Source organism: Vipera berus (genome assembly GCF_964194415.1).
Source record: "Vipera berus genome assembly, chromosome: 4".
NCBI lineage: Eukaryota > Metazoa > Chordata > Lepidosauria > Squamata > Viperidae > Vipera > Vipera berus.
Genome location: NC_138206.1, coordinates 53,918,047 through 53,937,743, shown reverse-complemented (window position 1 = coordinate 53,937,743; position 19,697 = coordinate 53,918,047). Strand labels below are relative to the sequence as shown.

General features: G+C 46.3%; 1 protein-coding gene and 1 pseudogene across 2 annotated transcripts; both read right to left on the bottom strand.

Annotated features, from left to right (window-relative positions):
- Positions 1-1,361: 1,361 nt before the first annotated feature.
- On the bottom strand, positions 1,362-15,415 carry LOC308667215 (WD repeat-containing protein 73-like; annotated as a pseudogene). Its single transcript has 9 exons — positions 14,670-15,415; positions 13,221-13,469; positions 10,906-10,973; positions 9,937-10,020; positions 7,525-7,613; positions 5,351-5,418; positions 3,561-3,725; positions 2,413-2,784; positions 1,362-1,842 (listed from the first exon to the last, which is right to left on the bottom strand). The product of its transcript is annotated as a WD repeat-containing protein 73-like (transcript).
- Positions 15,416-17,603: 2,188 nt separating this feature from the next.
- LOC308667214 (uncharacterized protein) lies at positions 17,604-19,697 on the bottom strand (the record flags this gene model as incomplete). Its single annotated transcript, XM_081326359.1, has 2 exons — positions 19,501-19,697; positions 17,604-18,542 (listed from the first exon to the last, which is right to left on the bottom strand). Exons 1-2 carry the CDS (start codon positions 19,507-19,509, stop codon positions 17,604-17,606), a joined length of 948 nt encoding a protein of 315 aa, XP_081182485.1. The 5' UTR covers positions 19,510-19,697.

Here is a 19,697-nt window from a genome sequence, read left to right as displayed (position 1 = left end):
TTTCAGTGTGAGGCTTTCGGAGAGGCTGCCTTTGGCTCCTGGTACTTGCAGCCGGTTTAAAAGAAATGAATTCTCGCCCGCTTTCAGTGTGAGGCTTTCGGAGAGGCTGCCTTTGGCTCCTGGTACTTGCAGCCGGTTTAAAAGAAATGAATTCTCGCCCGCTTTCACAGACTTGTTCTTTTACCGGCGTTCCTTAATTCGAGCGAATTTTGTCGGTGCTCCGTGGAGAAACAATATGCAAATGCTGTTTATTTAACCGCACAAAACTTTTTTAAGACTTTTCATTTCTGTTTTATGCATGGGCTGGGTGGGTCACGAAGTTTACCTCTGGGGACAGCCCGGCCACGCCCGCGCCTATCAGCTGTTCGGCGGGCGAACGCCGAACGCCGGTGGAAGGCGCCCGGCTCTGGGGACAGCCCGGCGCCCGTCAGCTGTTCGGCGGGCGAACGCCGGACCCGCGGCCCGTGCGGAGCCCAGCCCTCCCTTCTCTCAGCAGCCTGTTCCGAACGAAGGGACAGTTCTTTTTTTTGTTGACTGGAGTATAAGCCGAAGTGGAGTTTTCAGCCCAAAAAAGTGGGCTGAAAAATTCGGCTTATACTCAAGTATATACGGTAAACATTAATGAATCCAATGTATTTTCCTTGGGCACTTTTCCAAAGTGAGAGAAGCTGCTGAAACGGGAGCAAATCTGAACCAATTCTTATGGGATCCAATTCACTTAAAGAAACCATATGCTATCTGAAACTGAATGCAGTTAGGGATAGTAAGCGTGTCACGTGTCAGCTGACCAGAATGTGTGTATGTATGTATGTATGTATGTATGTATGTGTGTGTGTGTCTGTGTGTTTGTAAATGGGTGGACTTAACAACAGTTTCAGAAAGCTGTGATATAGCTTCAAAGGATCAGCAAGTTATCCAGCTTCATGGTCAGTCTTTGGTGAAAAGTTCTCCTATGTCAGCTGGGAGATCCTGGGAGCAGTAGTTCATCTGTGCCAGCTGGGGAATTCTGGTAGTGGAAGCCCACGCATCTTCCATCTGCCAAGGTTGAGAAACCCTAAACTAACCAAATGTCTATGACCGTGGTGGTGAACCTATGGCATGCGTGCCACACGCGGCACGCAGAGCCCTCTCTGTGGGCACGCGCACCGTCGCCCCAGTCCTAGGCCTCCAGCTGGGTTTTCTAAAACCTTTTCGCATTAGGCCTCTGCCGCTGTGTGCAAAAAACCCCAAAAGGTTCAATCAATTTCAACTTCTCTCAGGGAAAAAAAAATCTTAAAAAGTTGGAATGGATTGAACTTTTTAGTCCCACCCAGTCTGCCATTACCACTGCAGCCATGCCCACCCAATGGGCCAAGCCCACCCAATGGATCACGCCCACCCGGCACCCAATGATACATAAGTGGGTTTTGGGTTGCAGTTTGGTCTCGAAAAGGTTCGCCATCACTGGTCTATGAGATGCTCAGCCATCCAGCTCTTCCTTCTGTCTCCCAAGGTTATTCCCAAATATCATTAGATTCAGAGACTCCAGGATACGTGGTGAAGGGAAGGGATTGCAGGGGACCTCAGAGGACATTCCCCAAGGCAAGGGAGACAGAGGGGGTCAGACTGGCTCACTTGCTCGAAAGTCAGACCAGTCCCACACGTGCAGTGATCCATCGCTTGCAGCCGAGAGTAATGTTTGGGGCTTCCAAGGGTGCCAGGTGTGGGTGGTGACCATGGGACTGCCCCCATCCTTGCCTGGGGTGCCAAAGGTGTGTCCTTTGTGAATGAATACCGGTTTGGCTTCCTGCCTTGAGGAATCCCAGTCCTTTGTATTGTAGACCTGAACGGTCCCGTCAAAACCTTGAAGAAATGAGAAATGCAAGTAAATGCCTCATTGGAAAAGTGGAAGAGAGACAGAAGGGTGGGTTGAAGCTGGGGGGGTGGCACATGAGGGGAAAAGGGTGTGAAAAAACATGTTCTTTATTAAACCCAAAGTCCCAACCCAGAGGGTTACGTGGGGGGGGGGGAAATCAAGAAAAGGGAGCATTTGGTCTATTGGTTAAGGTCCTGACCTAGAAACCAGGAGATTATGAGTTCTGGTCCCGCTTTAGGCAAAAAAGCTTCTGGGTGACTTTGAGTCAGTCATCAGCAGGCTGTGAGTTCCAGTCCCGCTTTAGGTATGAAAGCCAGTTGGGTGAGCTTGGATCAGTCCCTCTCTCCCAGCCCAACCTACCTCATTGGGTTGTTCTTATGGGGACAATAGGAGAAGGAAGCTGTGACCCACAGGTGACATGACCCAGCTAAGCCCCTCTGAACATTGGGGCTTCATTTAGGATGCTCCTTGGACCACCCACCCCTGCAGACCCCATAAGACTGATGGCGGCAAAAGCAGCTAGCGGCCTTGCCAAACGAAGCCCCATCACAGCTTACCTGACACCGCTAAGGTGTTGCCCAGTACAGGAGCGAAGCTGATGGACAGGAAATCTGCCCCCCGGAGGTTAGGGGTGGGAACGCAGCACTGGGCCACTTTCAAGGGGCTGGAGGGGTATCTGATGTCCGTCAACACAACGAGGCCAGCCGAGGAGAGACGGGCAATCAGTGGTGTCTCTCCAGAGCCGATTCCTGCACACCAGCTCAGCCTCTCTGTCGGGGCCCAGGGGGTCTGAGCCTCTTCCACAGCTCCCAGAATGCCCTGGTGCTGACGGAAGTCCACAAGGAACAGCTGCCCTTTGGCACCACACACCACAGCAGTGACTTCATCCAGGAAGTCCAGACTGGCGATTTTGTCAGGGCTGGCAGAGGCTGTAGATGGAAAGAGGAAAAAGAGCTGAGTTGGGTTGTGGGGGAGAATTCTGCCACCTCCCCCACAAAACCTGACTTTGAACCAGTTATGATGAGACAACGGGTTCTAATCTCTCTTTAGGCACGAAAGCCAGCTGGGTGACTTTTGACCAATCACCAGGAGGCTGTGAATTCTAGCTCCGCATTAGGTGAGAAAACCGGCTAGATGTCTTTGGGACAATCATCAGGAGGCTCTGAGTTCTAGTCCTGCCTTATGGATGACTTTGGCCTAGTCCAGGGGTAGGTAACCTCGGCTCTTTTATGTCTCAAGGAATTCAACTCCTAGAATTCCTGAATCAGCTATCCTGAGGGGAAAGGGAGAGGTTTCCAAGCTGAGCCATGCTGACTCAGGAATTCTGGGAGTTGAAGTCCACGAGTCATAAAAGAGCCAAGGTTGCCTACCCCTGGCCTAGTCACTCTCTCTCAGCCCAACCCAGCTCAAAGGACTGTTGTGGGGAAAATAGGAGAAAAATGTGTTACATATGTTTGTTCCCATGAGTTACTTATAAAGTAAAAAAGGTGGGATGAAAATCAAAGATACACACATTAAAGTCTATTCATTCTCCTTCCTGTTCCCTTGAATTTAACCTGAGATCAAGAATCAAAAAGAGAAACAGAAATAAGGAGAAAAAAAACCACAACTAGCATATCTCCCTATTTCTAACCCCTTGGGAAGTTGTGTTTCTAAGAAATGGACCCTCGGGATTTTGCAGAGGGTTTTCAATCAAATTGTCTACCTGCCACCCAAAGATTTTGCCCCGATTCAACTTCCATCATTTGGAGATTGCAGATTCTTTGCCCATGGAGGATGCAGGCTTGTTTGGCACAGCTGGTTGCAATTTTGGACCAGGAAGTATCTTCTGTCTTTGTGGGAGAGATGACACTCAGTAGCTTAATGACATCTAGGGTGGAGGAGAGGAAAAAATAAGAATTTCCACAAGACTTAATTTCCATCTACAAGTAGTCCTTGACTTATGAACCCAATTGGGAACCGAACTTCCCTTACTAAGGAAAGTGGTTGTTAAATGAGACACTAAATTTTATGATAATTTTTGCAATGGTTGTTAAGCAAATCAGTACAATTGTTAAGCAAATCAGATGGTCATTATGCAAATCCATTTCCCCCTCCCATTGATTTTGCTTGTCAGAAGCTGCCTGGCAGTCATTAATGGCAACCACGTTACCCTGGAGACCCCAAAACTGTTATAAATACACTCCATCCAAATTTTGATCACGTGACTTTGGGGATGCTGCGATGGCCGTAAGGGCAAGGAACGGTCGTAAATCACTTTAGTGGCACTGTAACTTTGAATGGTCGCTAAACAAACCGTTGTAAGTCAAGAACTGCCTGTAGTTTCCAAAGCATCACTTTTCTCCAATTTCTCTCCCTTTTGGAGATTGCAGCTTAGCTTTTTTTTATCCTGGTTGTTCTACTGCGTGCCTGGCTGAAATCATACTGACATTGAGAAAAGCACCAGTTTCTGAGCACTGGTGAGCTGCACTTTTGTCAAGAATGATAAGGGCGAGGCCAGACGAAAAGCAATTCCTGCTTTCTTTTGTATCCTCAAAGGAGTAGAACGGGAAAGATGTCAGGGGTGAACACACATCATCCAACATCAGCCTGGAAGAGATGGGCGATGTGCAAAGCTTTCCCCCCCCCATTCAATTTCACCAAACCAGATATTCCTTCAAAATTCACACAATTGGCATTGTTTGTGCTAGTGTGTCTCACAGCTAGCTTTGGAGTTCTGGGAATCGAAGTCCACCCAATCTTCAGGTTTCTAAGGCTGAGAAACACTGGTTTATGCTAACAGTTGGGAGAAATTTTTGTTCTGAAGATAGACTCGGCTGTCTTCTTTAGAAAAGCAATGAATTAAATTGTGGGAACGAGAAAACTTTTCATCCTTGTCCCTGCAAACTTTGAGTGGGGTTTAGCCATCCTAAAGTTGAAACCCAGTTGGGAAGCAAAGCAGTTGCTTGGAAGCATACTGTTGTGATTCAGCGTCAGCCTGTGGTACCGGCAGCCGAGTCTGATGATTCTGAAGAGGAGGAGGAGGAGGGGTTTGGAGAGCCTTTGGTGTCAGAGGGAGGTTCTGATGCACCGAAGGACTCTCAGCCTGGCCCCTCCCGTCATGTTCCTCATCAGACTCAGCCGTGTGAGCACAAGGTATTGGATGAAGATGATTCACAGCTGAATCTATTCAGGGACGCTAGGTGCAGGAGGCAATCTAGCAGAGCAGAACAGAGAAAGGCAATGAGGCAACTCGGTGAGAGGAGAAGGCAATGAGAAGCCACGCCTTGGGATTGCTGATAAAAGGGGAAGGTGTGGGAGGTGCTGGTTGCTGAAGGCAACCGTTTGAAGATCTTCTGCTAGAGTCCTGGTCTGTTATTCCTGTTTAACTCTTGTTTGAACTTTTGATTTCTTTGTAAATAAATTTGGTTGGGTTTTTCCAGCCTGTTGGCTATAAAAAGGGGTTGTCCCTGATATTCAAACAGGGCCGGTTGTAGGCTGGAACAGAACACCTACCTGTTTCATCTGATTCCACACGCCAAACCTGCAGAGCACTGTCTGGTGGGCCACTGGTTACCAGCAAGCTGAAAGCACAAATCAAGAAGAAACCGAGTGATGAAAATAATTCCACTTTGAGATGGATGGAGTAGAAGGGCAAAAAACACAGAATTCTGGAAGCTGTCGTCCATCGATCTTAAAGTTGCTGATGTTGAGAAACACTGCTCTAAAAAAAGCTAAGCTGGATTGGACAGTTGGTGGGTTAGGATGTTGGTGGGAACAGCTCTAGCCTGAACACCACAGATGACCTACTATGATACAACATAGGTTTTGTTTGGTTGCATATCTCTCAAAGCCATCCAAGCTGGAACCATCCTCTGATGTTGTGGCAATGAATTCCACAGGCAATGATGCAGTAGAGAGTCACTAGCATGCGAGCCAACCTTATTCAGAAATGTGTGAACAATGTGGCAACAATTTCGGGTTAACCTGGGCTTTGAGCTCAGAAAAGAGTGGGAAACCAACTTAACTGCTTCATTATGTCTCACTTCTGTCCCGTGAAAGATGAGGACTTGGTGATCTTCTGAAGGGGCCCCAGAAAGACTTGATGTGGAGTCTGTTGAATTCACAGAGGGCCATGGAGATTCATGCTGGGTATCCTTAAACCAGGATGAATACGAGGAAAGCAGATAAGAAACATAGAAGGAATGTGTGGCAATTGAGGCAGCCTTGAAGTCCTCAGTTCTCTGTACGCTTTATCAAAATTTTATGGCAATGTAACTGATGTGTTTCTTTTTATTAAGACTATAACAACTCTTGCTTGAAGTACAGGTAGTCCTCGACTTACAACCACAATTGAAGCCAAAATTTCTGTTGCTAAATGAAACATTTGTTAAGTGAATTTTGCCCCATTTTTACAACCTTCCTTGCCAAAATTTTTAAGTGAATCACTGCCGTTGTTAAGTTAGTAACAGGTTTGTTAAGTGAATCTGGCTTTCCCCGATGACTTGGCTTGTCAGAAAGCGATCAGATGACCCCGGGACACTGAAACCGTCATAAATATGAGTTAATTGCCAAGCATCTGAATTTTAAGCACGTGATCATGAGGATGCTGCAACAGTTGTAAGTGAAAAGCAATCATAAGTCACTTTTTTCAATGCCATTGTAACTTTGGTCACTAAATGAACTGTTGTAAGTCGAGGACTATCTGTAACATGAGGTTTGCGGATTAATATTCATGCTTACATCATCTATTAGCTACGCATATGTGTGACTATAATTTTCCTTTCCTGAAATATATAAATAAGAGGGCATTCTTTTGTCTGCAGGAGTTCCTATAGTGCACAGTGTTACACAAATACTGCAGTGAGCCTTGATTATTGGTTTGGGGGAGGGTCCTGTGTCTACTCGCACATTAGCATCCTGAATGCTTGAGAGCCTAAAAATCACAGTCCCGTCAACCACCTCATGGCTGTGTGCAATATGGGAAAGTCACCAGTGTATTCACAAGACCACCATATCTCTGGCCCAGGCTAGCACCCATGCCTAAGGGCCGGTAATGTTTCTTTCAAATATAGTTCTTGCTTCTCCTTTTAGGCCTTCTAATAACAATAATAATAACAACAATAAGAACAATAATGTTGTTGGAAGAGACCTTGGAGGTCTTCAAGTCCAACCCCCTGCTCAGGCAGGAGACCCTATACCATTTCAAACAAATGGCTGTCCAGTCTCTTCTTAAAAACCTCCAGTGTTGGAGCATTCACCACTTCTGGAGGCAGGTTGTTCCACTGGTTAATTGTTCTAACAGTCAGGAATTTTTTCCTTAGTTCTAAGTTGCTTCTCTCCTTGATTAGTTTCCATCCGTTGCTTCTTGTCCTGCCTTCGGGCGCTTTGGAGAACAGCTTGAGTCCCTCCTCTTTGTGGCAGCCCCTGAGATAGTGGAACACTGCTATCATGTCACCCCTAGTCCTTCTCCTCATTAAACTAGACATACCCAATTCCAGCAGCCGTTCCTTATGTGTTTTAGTCTCCAGTCCCCTAATCATCTTTGTTGCTCTTCTCTGTACTCTTTCTAGAGTCTCAACATCTTATTTACATCGTGGTGACCAAAGCTGGATGCTGTATTCCAAGTGTAGCCTTACCAAGGCATTCCTAACTCAACTTGTCATCAACAAGACTCTTAAATCACCTACCTGGTTCCCGGGACATGTTTGAGCCTGAAGATGGGGCGATCACAGATTCCACCCCTTTCAACCTTGAAATCTCTCTCCGGACATAAGCCCTGCAAAAAAAAAAAAAGTCCAAGGATCCACTCATCATATTGAAAGAAAATAAAACAGACCAGAACAGCAAGATAACATTGGGTACAACTTTTTAATAAAATAAAATAATAAAATAAAATAAAATAAAATAAAATAAAAAATAAAATAAAATAAAATAATAAAATAAAATAAAATAAAATAAAATAAAATAAAATAAAATAATAAAATAAAATAAAATAAAATAAAAAAATAAAATAAAATAAAAAAATAAAATAAAATAAATAAAATAAATAAAATAAAATAAAATAAAATAAAATAAAATAAAATAAAATAAAATAAAATAAAATAAAATAATAAAATAAAATAAAATAAAAAGGAAAAAGTTAACATCTGCACTGGCTGTACCCTGCTGGTGCTTCTGGCTACTGGTAGCATCGAGATGATTTTGGCTGATTGTGGGAAAGAGAAGCAGAGTCCCTCTTGGTCCACTGGGATAGCTGCGTACAGGTAATCCTTGATTTATGACCACGAATGAGAGCAGAATTTGCGTTGCTAAGCAAGGCTTTTCCAAAAGACAACTTGACTTTCTTGTTGTTGTTTTTTTGCCTTGAAAACATTTCGCTTCTCATCCAAGACACTTCTTCAGTTCTAACTGAATGGTGGGGAATGATTTATACTCTTTTTAGATGCTTCAAACAAGGTGGTTGTCAAATGAGTCACACCTTGTTTTACCTTTGTTGCCGTGGTTAAGTGAATCACTGCATTGTTAAGTGAATCACAGGGCTTCCCCCCACTGCTTGTCAAAGACTAGCTGGGCAGTTTGCAAGGGGCAATCGCGTGATCCCAGGATGCTGCAACTGTCATAAATATACACGCTGATCATCAAGTGCCCAAATTTTGATCATGTGACCGTGGGGACCCCGAGAGCTGTTATATCTACCCTGGGCTACATACGGGTCCAATAACCATTCAGCATGATGGGAGCTGTAATCCTCATATTTGGAGAGTATCAGTTTGGGCAAGAGGCTCTGGGTTGCTGGCTAAGCTTGGGGTGATACTTCTGTCTTCCGATACTTCCTATATACAAGTAGTCCTCGACTTACAACATTTAGTGACCGTTCAGAATTACGGCGGCACTAAAAAAAGTGACTTAGGACCATTTCTCACAGTTACGACCTTTGCAGCTTCCCCACGATCATGTGATCAAAATCCAGACGCTTGGCAACTGGTTCACACTTATGACCGTTGCTCTGTCCCAGGGCCACACGATCTCCTTTTGCGACCTTCTGACAAGCAAAATCAAGGGGGAAGCCAGATTCTTTTTTAAAAAAAAATGTTTTATTGATTTTTAAGATAAATCTCCTTAATATTTGGTAGACAGCGCGTTGTCTGGGTTTAAATTTTTTTTAAAAAAATTGTAAACAGGATCTATGACAAGGCAATCAAGATGATCAATGAGAAAAGAAGCTTTATATTCCGGTGGCTATTATTTACAGAAACATGAGAAAATGTTTATATTTAGTGGTCATTTATTCAAATAATAAGAACTGTATTAATTTAAGGTTGGCAAAAGGGAATGTTATTGGAAGAAGAGAAAATCAAGCAAAGCCATTATATGGACTATAGCAGTGGTGGCGAACCTATGGCACACGTGCCAGAGGCAGCATGCAGAGCCCTCTGTGGGCATGCGCACCGTCGCCCCAGCCCCGCCTCCCCCCGCGGCCCCCTCCACACCAGCAAACTCCCCCATAGGAGAGTGGCCCCCAGGCGCGGCCCACACGGAGCAGTGCAGCCAAGGACATGGCACCTGGGCAGCAGGGACAAGACTCCGCCCTCACGCCCCATCGCGCGCAGATGATGCTGCATGTCACGGGCAGAGGGCGTGGCCACCATGGCGCTACAGGGCCGCCTAGGCCTTAGAGGTGGGAGGCGGCCTTGTGGGTGGGCAGGGCGGGGCGCGTTTTTGGGGCACTCGGTGTCAAAAAGCTTCGCCATCACTGGACTATAGAATTACAGGACTAATTATTATTGGGAGCCAGATTCACTTAACAACCACGTTACTAATTTATCAACGACAGTGATTCACTTAACAACTGTGGCAAGAAACATCGTAAAATGGGGCAAAACTAACTTGAAAATGTCTTGCTCAATTGCCAAGCATTACCCGTAATGCAAATCCAGATATTGGGTTTTCTATCCTGGGTGAATTCATCCAGTCTCCCTAAAAAGCCATCTAAGTTAACAGCTTAGTTAACAGCAGTCCCTCCATTTAGTGGAGGTGAGTTCCACACGACCCTTTTGCAGCCGCCATCTTGCAGACAACCTTTCCAGTGTGGTCTCTACCTTATTTTGTTTTGCAAGCAGCCTGGGAGGCAGAAGGAGTTGCAAAATTTCGTTCCTGCTCCTCGTATCCAGCGACACAAATGCCTGGGGAGAGAATCACAGTCATTCTCAGTGTTGCAATGTCATCAGGCAAGGTGGCCACATTGCAAGTTGTCCTCAACTTACAACCAATCATTTAGGAACCAAAGTTACAATGGCACTGAAAAAAGTGACTTACAACTTGTCCTCCCACTTAAAATGATCGCAGCATTCCCACGGTCATGTGATCAAAAGTTGGGTGCTTGGCTATGGGCACACATATTTGCAATATTTATGGCTCCTGGGATCACGTGATAATCGTTTGCAATGTTCCCAGCCAGTTTCTGACACACAAAGTTAATGGGTAAAAGCCTGATTCACTTAACAACCACATAATTTACTTAACCACTAGCGATTCACTTAACAACCATGGCAGTGGTGGGATTCAAATATGTGAACCACTGGTTCTCTGTGTGGATGCCGCTTCTGGAAGTCCATTCTGGGCCTGGGCAACAAAAAAATTAGCTACCGGTTCTGCCAAAGTGGTGGGAACCGGCTGAATCCCACCACTGATCCATGGCAAAAAAAAGTTCATAAAATCCAGCTCGCTTAACAACCCCTTCTTAGCTACACTCATTCTGGTTCCAGTGTTGGTTGTAAGTTGAGGACTACCTGTGCTTACTGGGAACCCACATTTTTAAGCCCTCTTCTTACCTAGCCCATCGGAGCAATTATTTTCAACTTAGCCTTCCCAGAAAGGGGATCCCATTTCATGATCTACTCTACCAGAGAGGCAGATGGTGATCTTGGAGGAAATCACGATCCATCTCCATGGCATGGAAATGTGGAACCCTGGGGAAAAAAACCCTTCTCAGGAACCCCCCCACACACACAGCAGCTGACCCCAACTCATCCAGGTCAAACCTTGAAAGGCAATGAACGGTCACTCACGTTGGTCCCCTGTCCATTCGATGACTCTGGTGGGCCCGGGAAGTTCAAAGAGATGGAGGTCGTTGTATCTAAGCAAGTTGAAAGGGGGGGGAGGAATATTTAGAAGGGTCAAGAGTCAATGGTCTGCCCCACTGAAGACAGCAATGCTCCCATCTTGAGGCTAGAACAGGGGAGCATCACCTGGACCTGCAAACCTTGGGGTTGTCTGAATAGTGCAGGGATCTTCAAACTTGGCCCTTTTATGACTTTGTGGACTTCAACTCCCAGAATTCCTCAGCCAGGCACATGTGCCTGGCTGAGGAATTCTGGGAGTTGAAGTCCACAGGTCACAAAAGGGCCAGGTTTGAAGACTCCTGGAATAGTGCAATAATAAGCAAGATCATCAGTAGATGGAGCACTTCAAGGCAAGACTCATGCTGGTAACTACAGATAGTCCTTGGCTTACAACCATTTAACAACCTTTTCAAAGTTAAAGGTAAAGGTAAAGGTTCCCCCACACATGCGTGTAGTCGTTTCCGACTCTAGGGGCCGGTGCTCATCTCCATTTCAAAGCCGAAGAGCCAGAGCTTGTCCGAGGACGTCTTCGTGGTCATGTGGCCGGCATGACTAGATGCCAAAGGCGCACGGAATGCTGTTACCTTCCCACCGTAGGTGTCCCTATTTTTCTACTCGCATTTTTACGTGCTTTCGAACTGCTAGGTTGGCAGAAGCTGGGACGAGTAACAGGCGCTCACTCTGTTATGCGGCACTCGGGATTCGACCCGCCAAACTGCCGACCTTCTGATTGACAAGCCCAGTGTCCTAACCCACTGAGCCACCGCGTCCCTGTGTTTTCAAAGTTACAATGGCATTAAAAAAAGTGACTTATGGACGGTCCTTACATTTACAGCCATAACAGCTTGCCTGTGGGTGATCAAAATTAGGGTGCTTGGCAACTGACTTTGTGCTGACTAGGGGGTCATGTGATCTTCATTTGCAATCTTCTCAGCTGGCTTCCGACAAGCAGGATCAACGAGGGGAAGCCAGATTTGCTTAAGGACCAGGTGATTCAGTTAGCCATGGCAGTGAATTGCTAAACTCGACTCGCTTAACAAGTGATTTGATTAGCAGTGGAAATTCTGGTCTCTATTGTGGTTTTAAGTAACACTTAAAACAGGTCCCCAAATTAAGCCATTTTCTGAGTTCACACAGTACTGAAAAGCCACAACATAACCTGGTTTGTCATGAGAAAATCTACTATGGGGTAGTTAATGGTCGACATCTACTTGAAGGCACATAATGAATGGAAAGGCCAACAAGCTAGACTGGGAGTAGAAAAAAACAGACCAAGATGGCCAGTCAAGGTTAGGAGTTGGTGGGAAAGCCGGCTTGCAACTGACCTTTGCTTGACCACTCCAATGGCAAAGGGGGGGTTCGGAGGGGTGGGTGGGAGGCACCTTGAAAGCACCCCATTCATTAGGCTAGCAATCCAATGATATCGCAAGGACTAATGCAATGGCAAAGCCAGGAACAGACACACCCCCTCCCCGCCCCACCCCATCCATTCCCTCCCATCAGCCAGTTGTTTCTCAGGGTGGCGTTCAATGCATCGCCCATTGAAAGGATCGGAAAGGGATCCAAGATGAATAGAGAATAGAATAGAATAGAATAGAATAGAATAGAATAGAATAGAATAGAATAGAATAGAATAGAATAGAATAGAATAGAATAGAATAGAATAGAATAGAATAGAATAGAATAGAATAGAATAGAAACCTTGGAGGTCTTCTGGTCCAGCCCCCTGCTCAAGCAGGAGAACCTACACCATCTGGGACAGGTGATTGTCTAGTCTCTTCTTAAAAATCTCCAGTGATGGAGCACCCACAATTTCTGGAGGCAAGCTCTTCCACTGGTTAATTGTCCTCACTGTTAGGAAGTTTCTCCTCAATTCCAGGTTGCTTCTCTCTTTGGTCAGTTTCCAACCATTGTTTCTCGTCCTGCCCTCTGGTGCTCTGGTGAACAACCTGGCCCAGCCCCTCAGATACTGGAACATGCTATCACGTCTCCCCTATTTCTTCTTTTCTTTTTGCTCGAATTTGGAAACGAAACCCCGCTTGGCTAAAATGAGAGACTGAAGTCGAGTGTGTGTGTGTGTGGGGGGAGACATGGGGGAGGGGAAGGCTGGGGGGGGGGCGCTTCACACCCACTGAGGATCCCCTCCCTCCCTCCCAGGCACGAGGGTAGAACTCCCATCATTCTGGGGCAGGTCGGGGAGGAGGCTTGGCTGGGGAGGATGGGAATTGTCTTTCCCCTCCGGGCCAGGGAAGGCGACTCACAGCCTGAGAGAGTCCATCAACCATGCTTCCTCCTCCTCCTCCTCCATGGCGGAAGCAGCCGCGGCCACGCGAGCGTTCGGCGAAACGAATGACGTCGCCTCTTCCTGGGAATTCCGAGGCGGGGACACTGAAGCTCCGCCCCCTTCCTCCATCCGCTCCGCCCCCTCGGGTCCTTCCAGTCCCCGGGCAGGCGGGGGCTGCAGAGACCGCGGGTCTTTCGCGGCTCTGCTGGTGTCGCTAGCGCGTTGCCTGTGGATGATGGGGTTTGCGATCTGGTCCGGGCTAGCATTCGCAGAGATTTACCTTCCCGCGACACCTTCGCTTGCAAAATTGATCTCTTAAGCCAGCCCAACGCATTGGATTTGCACCATACACGCGGGCACGTCAGAACGGAGCTGGAAGGGACCTTTGGGGGGGGGTCTTCTAGTGCAAGCCCCCTGCTCAAGCGGGAGATCCTATACCACTTCAGTCAAGTGAATGTCCAGTCTTTTCTTAAAAACCTCCAGGGATGGAGCACCCACAACTTCTGGAGGGAAGACGTTCCACTGGTTAATTGTCCTCAGTGTCAGGAAGTTTCTCCTTAATTCCAGGTTGCTTCTCTCTTTGGTCAGTTTCCAACCATTGTTTCTTGTCGGTGCTTTGGCAAATAAGTTGACCGCCTCCTCTTTGTGGCAGACCCTCAAATACTGGAATATGACTATCATGTCTCCCCTACTTTTTCTTTTCTTTAGACTAGACCTTGGGTAGGCTACCTTGGCTCTTTTATGACTCGTGGACTTCAACTCCCAGAATTCCTGAGCCAGCCATGCTGAGGGGAAAGGGAGAGGTTTCCAAGCTGAGCCGTGCTGGCTCAGGAATTCTGGGAGTTGAAGTCCACGTGTCATAAAAGAGCCAAGGTTGCCTACCCCTGGACCAGCCAGACCCAATTCCTACAACCATTTTTCATATGTTTTAATCTCCAGGCCTTTGATCATCTTAGTTGCTCTTCTCTAAACTTTTTCCAAAGTCTCAATGTCCACACTCTTACCTTACGTATTCTCTAAATGAATTTATAGCTTGCCTGTCCTGCAGGTATGCTGGTAGATACACTCCTTCCTCTTTTCATGTGAATGCTGTTAATTAACTCCCTTAAAGCGTGTTCCCTGCGGAGAGCAAGCAGGCCATGGTCTAGGCATTTTTTAAAAAAACATGATCAGTGTTGAGCTTTCTACCTCCACATCTTTGCCCGGACATTCTTGACCGCAAATGCCACCTTCCCTTTCCTTCCCTAAGTTCAGGTAGTCCTCGAGTTAATGGCCATAACTGAGCCCAAAATTTCTCTTGCTAGGCAAGACAGTTGTTAAGTGAGTTTTGCCCTATTTTACAACATTTCCTGCCGCCATTGTTAAATGAATCTGGCTTCCCCATTGACTTTGCATGGTAGGGTGACTGCTGCCGCAGCTACCGCACTTAGCGTCGGGGTCTCTCAGTCGGGTTGAACTCTCCCTCATGGATCTTTGTTGTGGTGGTGGCTGTTGTCTTCTGGAACGGTCTGCGCCGTCTGGGCGGTTGGTCCTTGCCGGCATCTTTCCGACCCTCCGGGTGATTTCATCTATGTCCGATTCCCATGGGTAGTCCTCCTCCCCACCGTCCACATGGCTTTCCAGGTTAATTTCAGTTGCGGCGCCATTGCTATTGTGGGGGGGGTCGCGTCTCCCTTTAGACTCATAGGTGAGTAGTTCATCCAGGACCTCCTGCAAGTTTCCTGGGGGCTTCGCGATTATTCTATTTTGTAATTGTTCATCTCGCAGCCCAAGGACCACTCTATCTCGGATCCGGATTTCTAAATTGTCATATTTGCAGCGTAGGGCGGCTTCCCTTACGGCAGCTACGAATTGGGTTATTGACTCGCCCGGCTTCTGGTTCCTTTTCTCGAATATTCGCCTCCAGTAAAGTTCCGACCTCTTGGGGGTGAAGTGAACCTTTAGCTTAGCCAGAAGATCTGCGTACGATACGCTTGCCACCGGTGCCGGTTGGCACAGACCTACAGCGACCCGGTAAACCGGCGTGCCGCTGATGGTCAGGAGTGCTGCCGCCTTCTTCCGGTCGTCCGTTATGCCATTCACTAGCATGAACCCCTCGGCCTGGCCGACGTACTCCTCCCAGTCTTCCGGGTAGTTAGGATCGAATTCCTTCAGCGATCCTACTTGTGCCATGTTCGCTTTTGTGTTGCGGAGATCAGCAGCTTTCCGGCGATCAGTAGCTTTTCGGCTGACGGCGGTTCAAATCTCCCGCTTCCGCATGTAGCTTGCTTCCGCCTATTCCTTCGCTGTTCCGACGAATCCCACCTTCGTCGCCACTGTTGTGTTCGGATCGACGACACACAGCGAGGCAATTGTAACAGTGATGTTTATTGATACACATGTAGTGAACTGAGCTGCCCAGCCCGGGTAGCTAATATATATACGTCCAGCAGCCGCTGGACGCTAGCCAACCCCCGGCCCGGAATCTCCTGCCAAGGAAACAACATCCAACCCGGGGTCGTGGATTTCCCGCCGGTGGAAAACCACTCCCCTACTAATCTACGTATACAACAATCCGGAAGCCATGCCCACCCCATTGCCGGCAATGGCAAAACTCTCCCGATACGTTGCACGACGTCATGTGACGTCGCGAGTTTGACATGTCTGGTTGTAAGGAAAGAAGGATTGTTTATAGTCTTCTGATAATAGCAGTAACATTTAGACTTATATACCGCTTCACAGTGCTTTACAGCCCTCTCTAAGCGGTTTACAAACTCAGAATATCTGAGTCATTTTACTGACCTCAGAAGGATGGAAGGCTGAGTCAACCTTGAACCGGTCAGGATCGAACAGCTGGCAGTCAGCAGAATTAGCCTGCAATGATGCATTCTAACCATTACACCATCACAAGTCTTATAAAAGTCTAGAATAGGCAGACGCCAGCTTTTAGAAATGCAAATGCAATAATCCATTCAGCAAGGTTGGAGCCAGGAAGCTAGAAATTAGGAAGACAAAGACACCTAAAATCTACATACCCCCACCCAAATTCTAAGGACAGGAGACATAATAGGATTAACCCACCAATACCAAAAGGGCACACTCAGACTCAGGTCAAAACACATGAAACAGGAATACAAAGCCTCAAATAGGAACAGGAAACAACCTAAAGAGCCCCAGAAGGTATAAAAGCCCATCACTCTGCTCCATGTGGTCTCTTTTTCCAGAGCCGTCTTTTTGTCTGGCTCTCCTCTTCAATAAACTACAACCTTCTTTCTAAAGCAGTCTCCATGTTGTTTATTCCCGGCTTGGACTGGATCCTGATGGAAGATTTTTCTTTCAACAGAATAAATTCATTAAAGAAAGGATGCCAAAGGAAGGACAAAATGAAATGTGAATGTCAAAACTTAAAATAATTTTTAAAATGATTGTAAATAATGAAATTGAATTGTTGAATTGTCCCATGGCGAGTTGGCCTGCGGTGAGTTGGCTACATTGAGTTGGCCATGGCAAGTTGGCTGTGGCGAGTTGTCCATTCCGGTTGACCGATGTGGAGTGGCCAGCACATTAAAACATGGGAGACAAAACACACTAGGCACATCCTTCATGGCCAACGCAAATCCTCAGCATGCAGGACATAGCAGAGGAGGAAGAGTGAGAAGAATGGCTGGCACTGTGTCTTGCATTCGTTCATTTGGACAAAAAAGGAGAAGAGCTTTTGTTTTTACAATTATTTTACCAAGCGCATTGAGCTCTCTTCAAGTTAACCGGATCCCATGGGAAACAGTTAGGGTTTGCTCACCAGAACTTGCTTCTGAGCATATTTTCCACACCCCACCCCAACCCCAGGTAAGTTGCACAAGGAAAACCAGTAGGATTCAATAATTTTTATTTTTGACTTTCTTTAACTAAGCAAAAGCTAATAGAAATTTTAAAAAAGAAAAAAGATAGTGTCATGTATACGCACATGCACATATACATATATACATACATACATATATATATTGAGCTCCGGATGGTGCCCGACCTTCGCTCCTTCCGTCGCGATCTAAAGACATTCTTATTTGAACAAGCCGGCCTGGCCTGATGGGGGATGGGTGGGGTTTTTTATTGTTATTTTAATATTTGTATTTACTGTTTTTAGTTGGGCATATATTTAATCCCTTTTAACTTTTGTATCTCTGTATTTTTTATGCTTGCCCTGTTCACCGCCCTGAGTCCTCCGGGAGAAGGGCGGTATATAAATAAAATTATTATTATTATTATTATTATTATTATTATTATTATTATTATTATTATTATTATTATTATTATTATTATATTACACATATACAAAGGTTCTTCATATGTACAACTACAGGAGAGAAAGGATTCCTTTTGCTTGTCAAAAAGGTAAAAGGCCATCATTTCTCCACTCGAGATAAGGGGAGAAACGGCGCACAAGTCTGTCAATGCTCTGGTCACTGAGGAGCACCAAAAGGCTGTGAGAGATGAACAGCGGATTAAAAAAGTGAGTGTATGCCAAGACAAGGCCAAGGAACAGACAGCAGCCAAAGAGCAACATCATCAGAATTTTGGCTGCCGTCCATAACCAATGCAGAACCTTCCTTTCCTTTGGCCAGTCCCCGGCCACCCCCACCAGCCTGGCCTCCACTAGTTCATGCGTCAGGACGCCCGCTGGCATCTGGTTCTCCTGGTCCAGCCGCACAAACGTGGCCTGCTGCACGCAGAGATCCTCTTGGTTTTGCAGATCTTTGATGCGCTTCCTCCTGTCTTCTCTGACTTTCTGAAGATCTGTAACTTTCTCCTTCAGTTGGCTAGAATGGATTTTCTCCACATGGAAGCTGTGCTCCACCTTAGCCAGTTTGTCCTCCAGATTACGCAGGGACTTTTGAACCTCTGACGGAAGGTTCTGCATCTCTTCGAGGTTGTCCTCTTGGCCAGGCTTGTCGTCTTTGAAGACGGCCACTTGGCTGGTGGCCTCGTGCATTTCCTCGTTGAGGTCTTCGTTGGCTTTCACCAAAGACTTGTTCTGCAGCGCTAATTCTTGGATCGCCATGTTGGCCTGGTCCAGCTTTTCTCTGATGTCCTCCACCGTTTTCTGCAGGTGTTCTATTGTGGACTTAAGGTCATTCACTGTGTCCCGGAGAGACTTCTGCTGCCCTTTGATGCATTCCTTGTCTTTGAGAAACATCTGATTCTCAGCATCCAAGCAGGCTAAGGTCCCTCTCAGTTCCTCTACCTGGAGACGGAGACTCTTGTTGGTTGCAGAGAGATCTTCCAGGGGCTCCGTCTGCTTCAGAGTTTTTTTCAAGATGCTGGTCTGTTTCAGAAATGGAGACACACAGTCACACCCTGCCCTCAGTCCAGAGGTGATTTTGCTAACCTGCTTTGGGCCATTTCCCCCTCCCGCTCTCTCCCTCTCTCTCTCCCCTCTCCCTCTCTTTCTCCCTCCCTCCCTCTCTCTCTCTCTCTCTCCCTCTCCCTCTATCTATCCCTCTTTCTTTCTCCCTCTCTCTCTCTCCCCTCTCCCTCTCTTTCTCCCTCCCTCCCTCTCTCTCTCTCTCTCTCTCTCTCTCTCTCTCTCTCTCTCTCTCTCTCTCTCTCTCTCTCTCTCTCTCTCTCTCTCTCTCTCTCTCTCTCTCTCTCTCTCTCTCCTCTCTCTCTCTCTCTCTGTCTCTCTCCTCTCTCTCTCACCCAACCCACTTCACAGGGTTGTTGTGGTGGGGAAAATTGGAGGAGGAAGGAGCATTAGATATTTCACTGCCTTGAGTTATTTATAAAAAATAAAAGTGAGATTAAAAATCTAATAAGTAAATAAAAAATAGTTCAGTCACAAGGGTGAGTTCTTTGGGAAATCCCCAGTGACACTCCAAAGGTAAAACTAATCGTCAAAGACCCTTTTTTTTTTCTACACTTCTTTTCCATCAGGCTGACCTGGACTGACAGGGATTTTAATTATGTTTTTAATTTTTAACTTATTTTAATTTTAATTTTAAATTTATTCTACAGGGGCCATTAATTTAATTTTCTTTTAACTTCTGTATTATTGTATTTTATTGTTGTTAGCCTCCCTGAGTCCTTCGGGACATAGGGCGGCATATAAGTCCCATTAATAAATAAAATAAATAAATAAATAATTGCATCAAGGTGGGGTCGCGGCAACTGAATGGAGCTGAGCATTTACTGCCCGGATGCCTTTCCTGACACCTATGTGGAGCTCACAACAGATATTTTCTCCTTGTGCCGCCTGACCCTAACCCTCTTACGGAGATTTGTACCTTTGCCATTGTGGATGGTGCGATTCAGTCAGAGGTGTGGAGGTTGATCTCAAAGCAGGTGTGACCACTTTTCTGGGGTAATGCTGAACCCCACTTTTCTAATCTCACCCCCTATATAAATAAATATTAAATAAAACAATTTTGCAGTCGCTTTTCTTCTGATCCAGGTATTTTGGACCTGATCTAGCAGTGCTGCT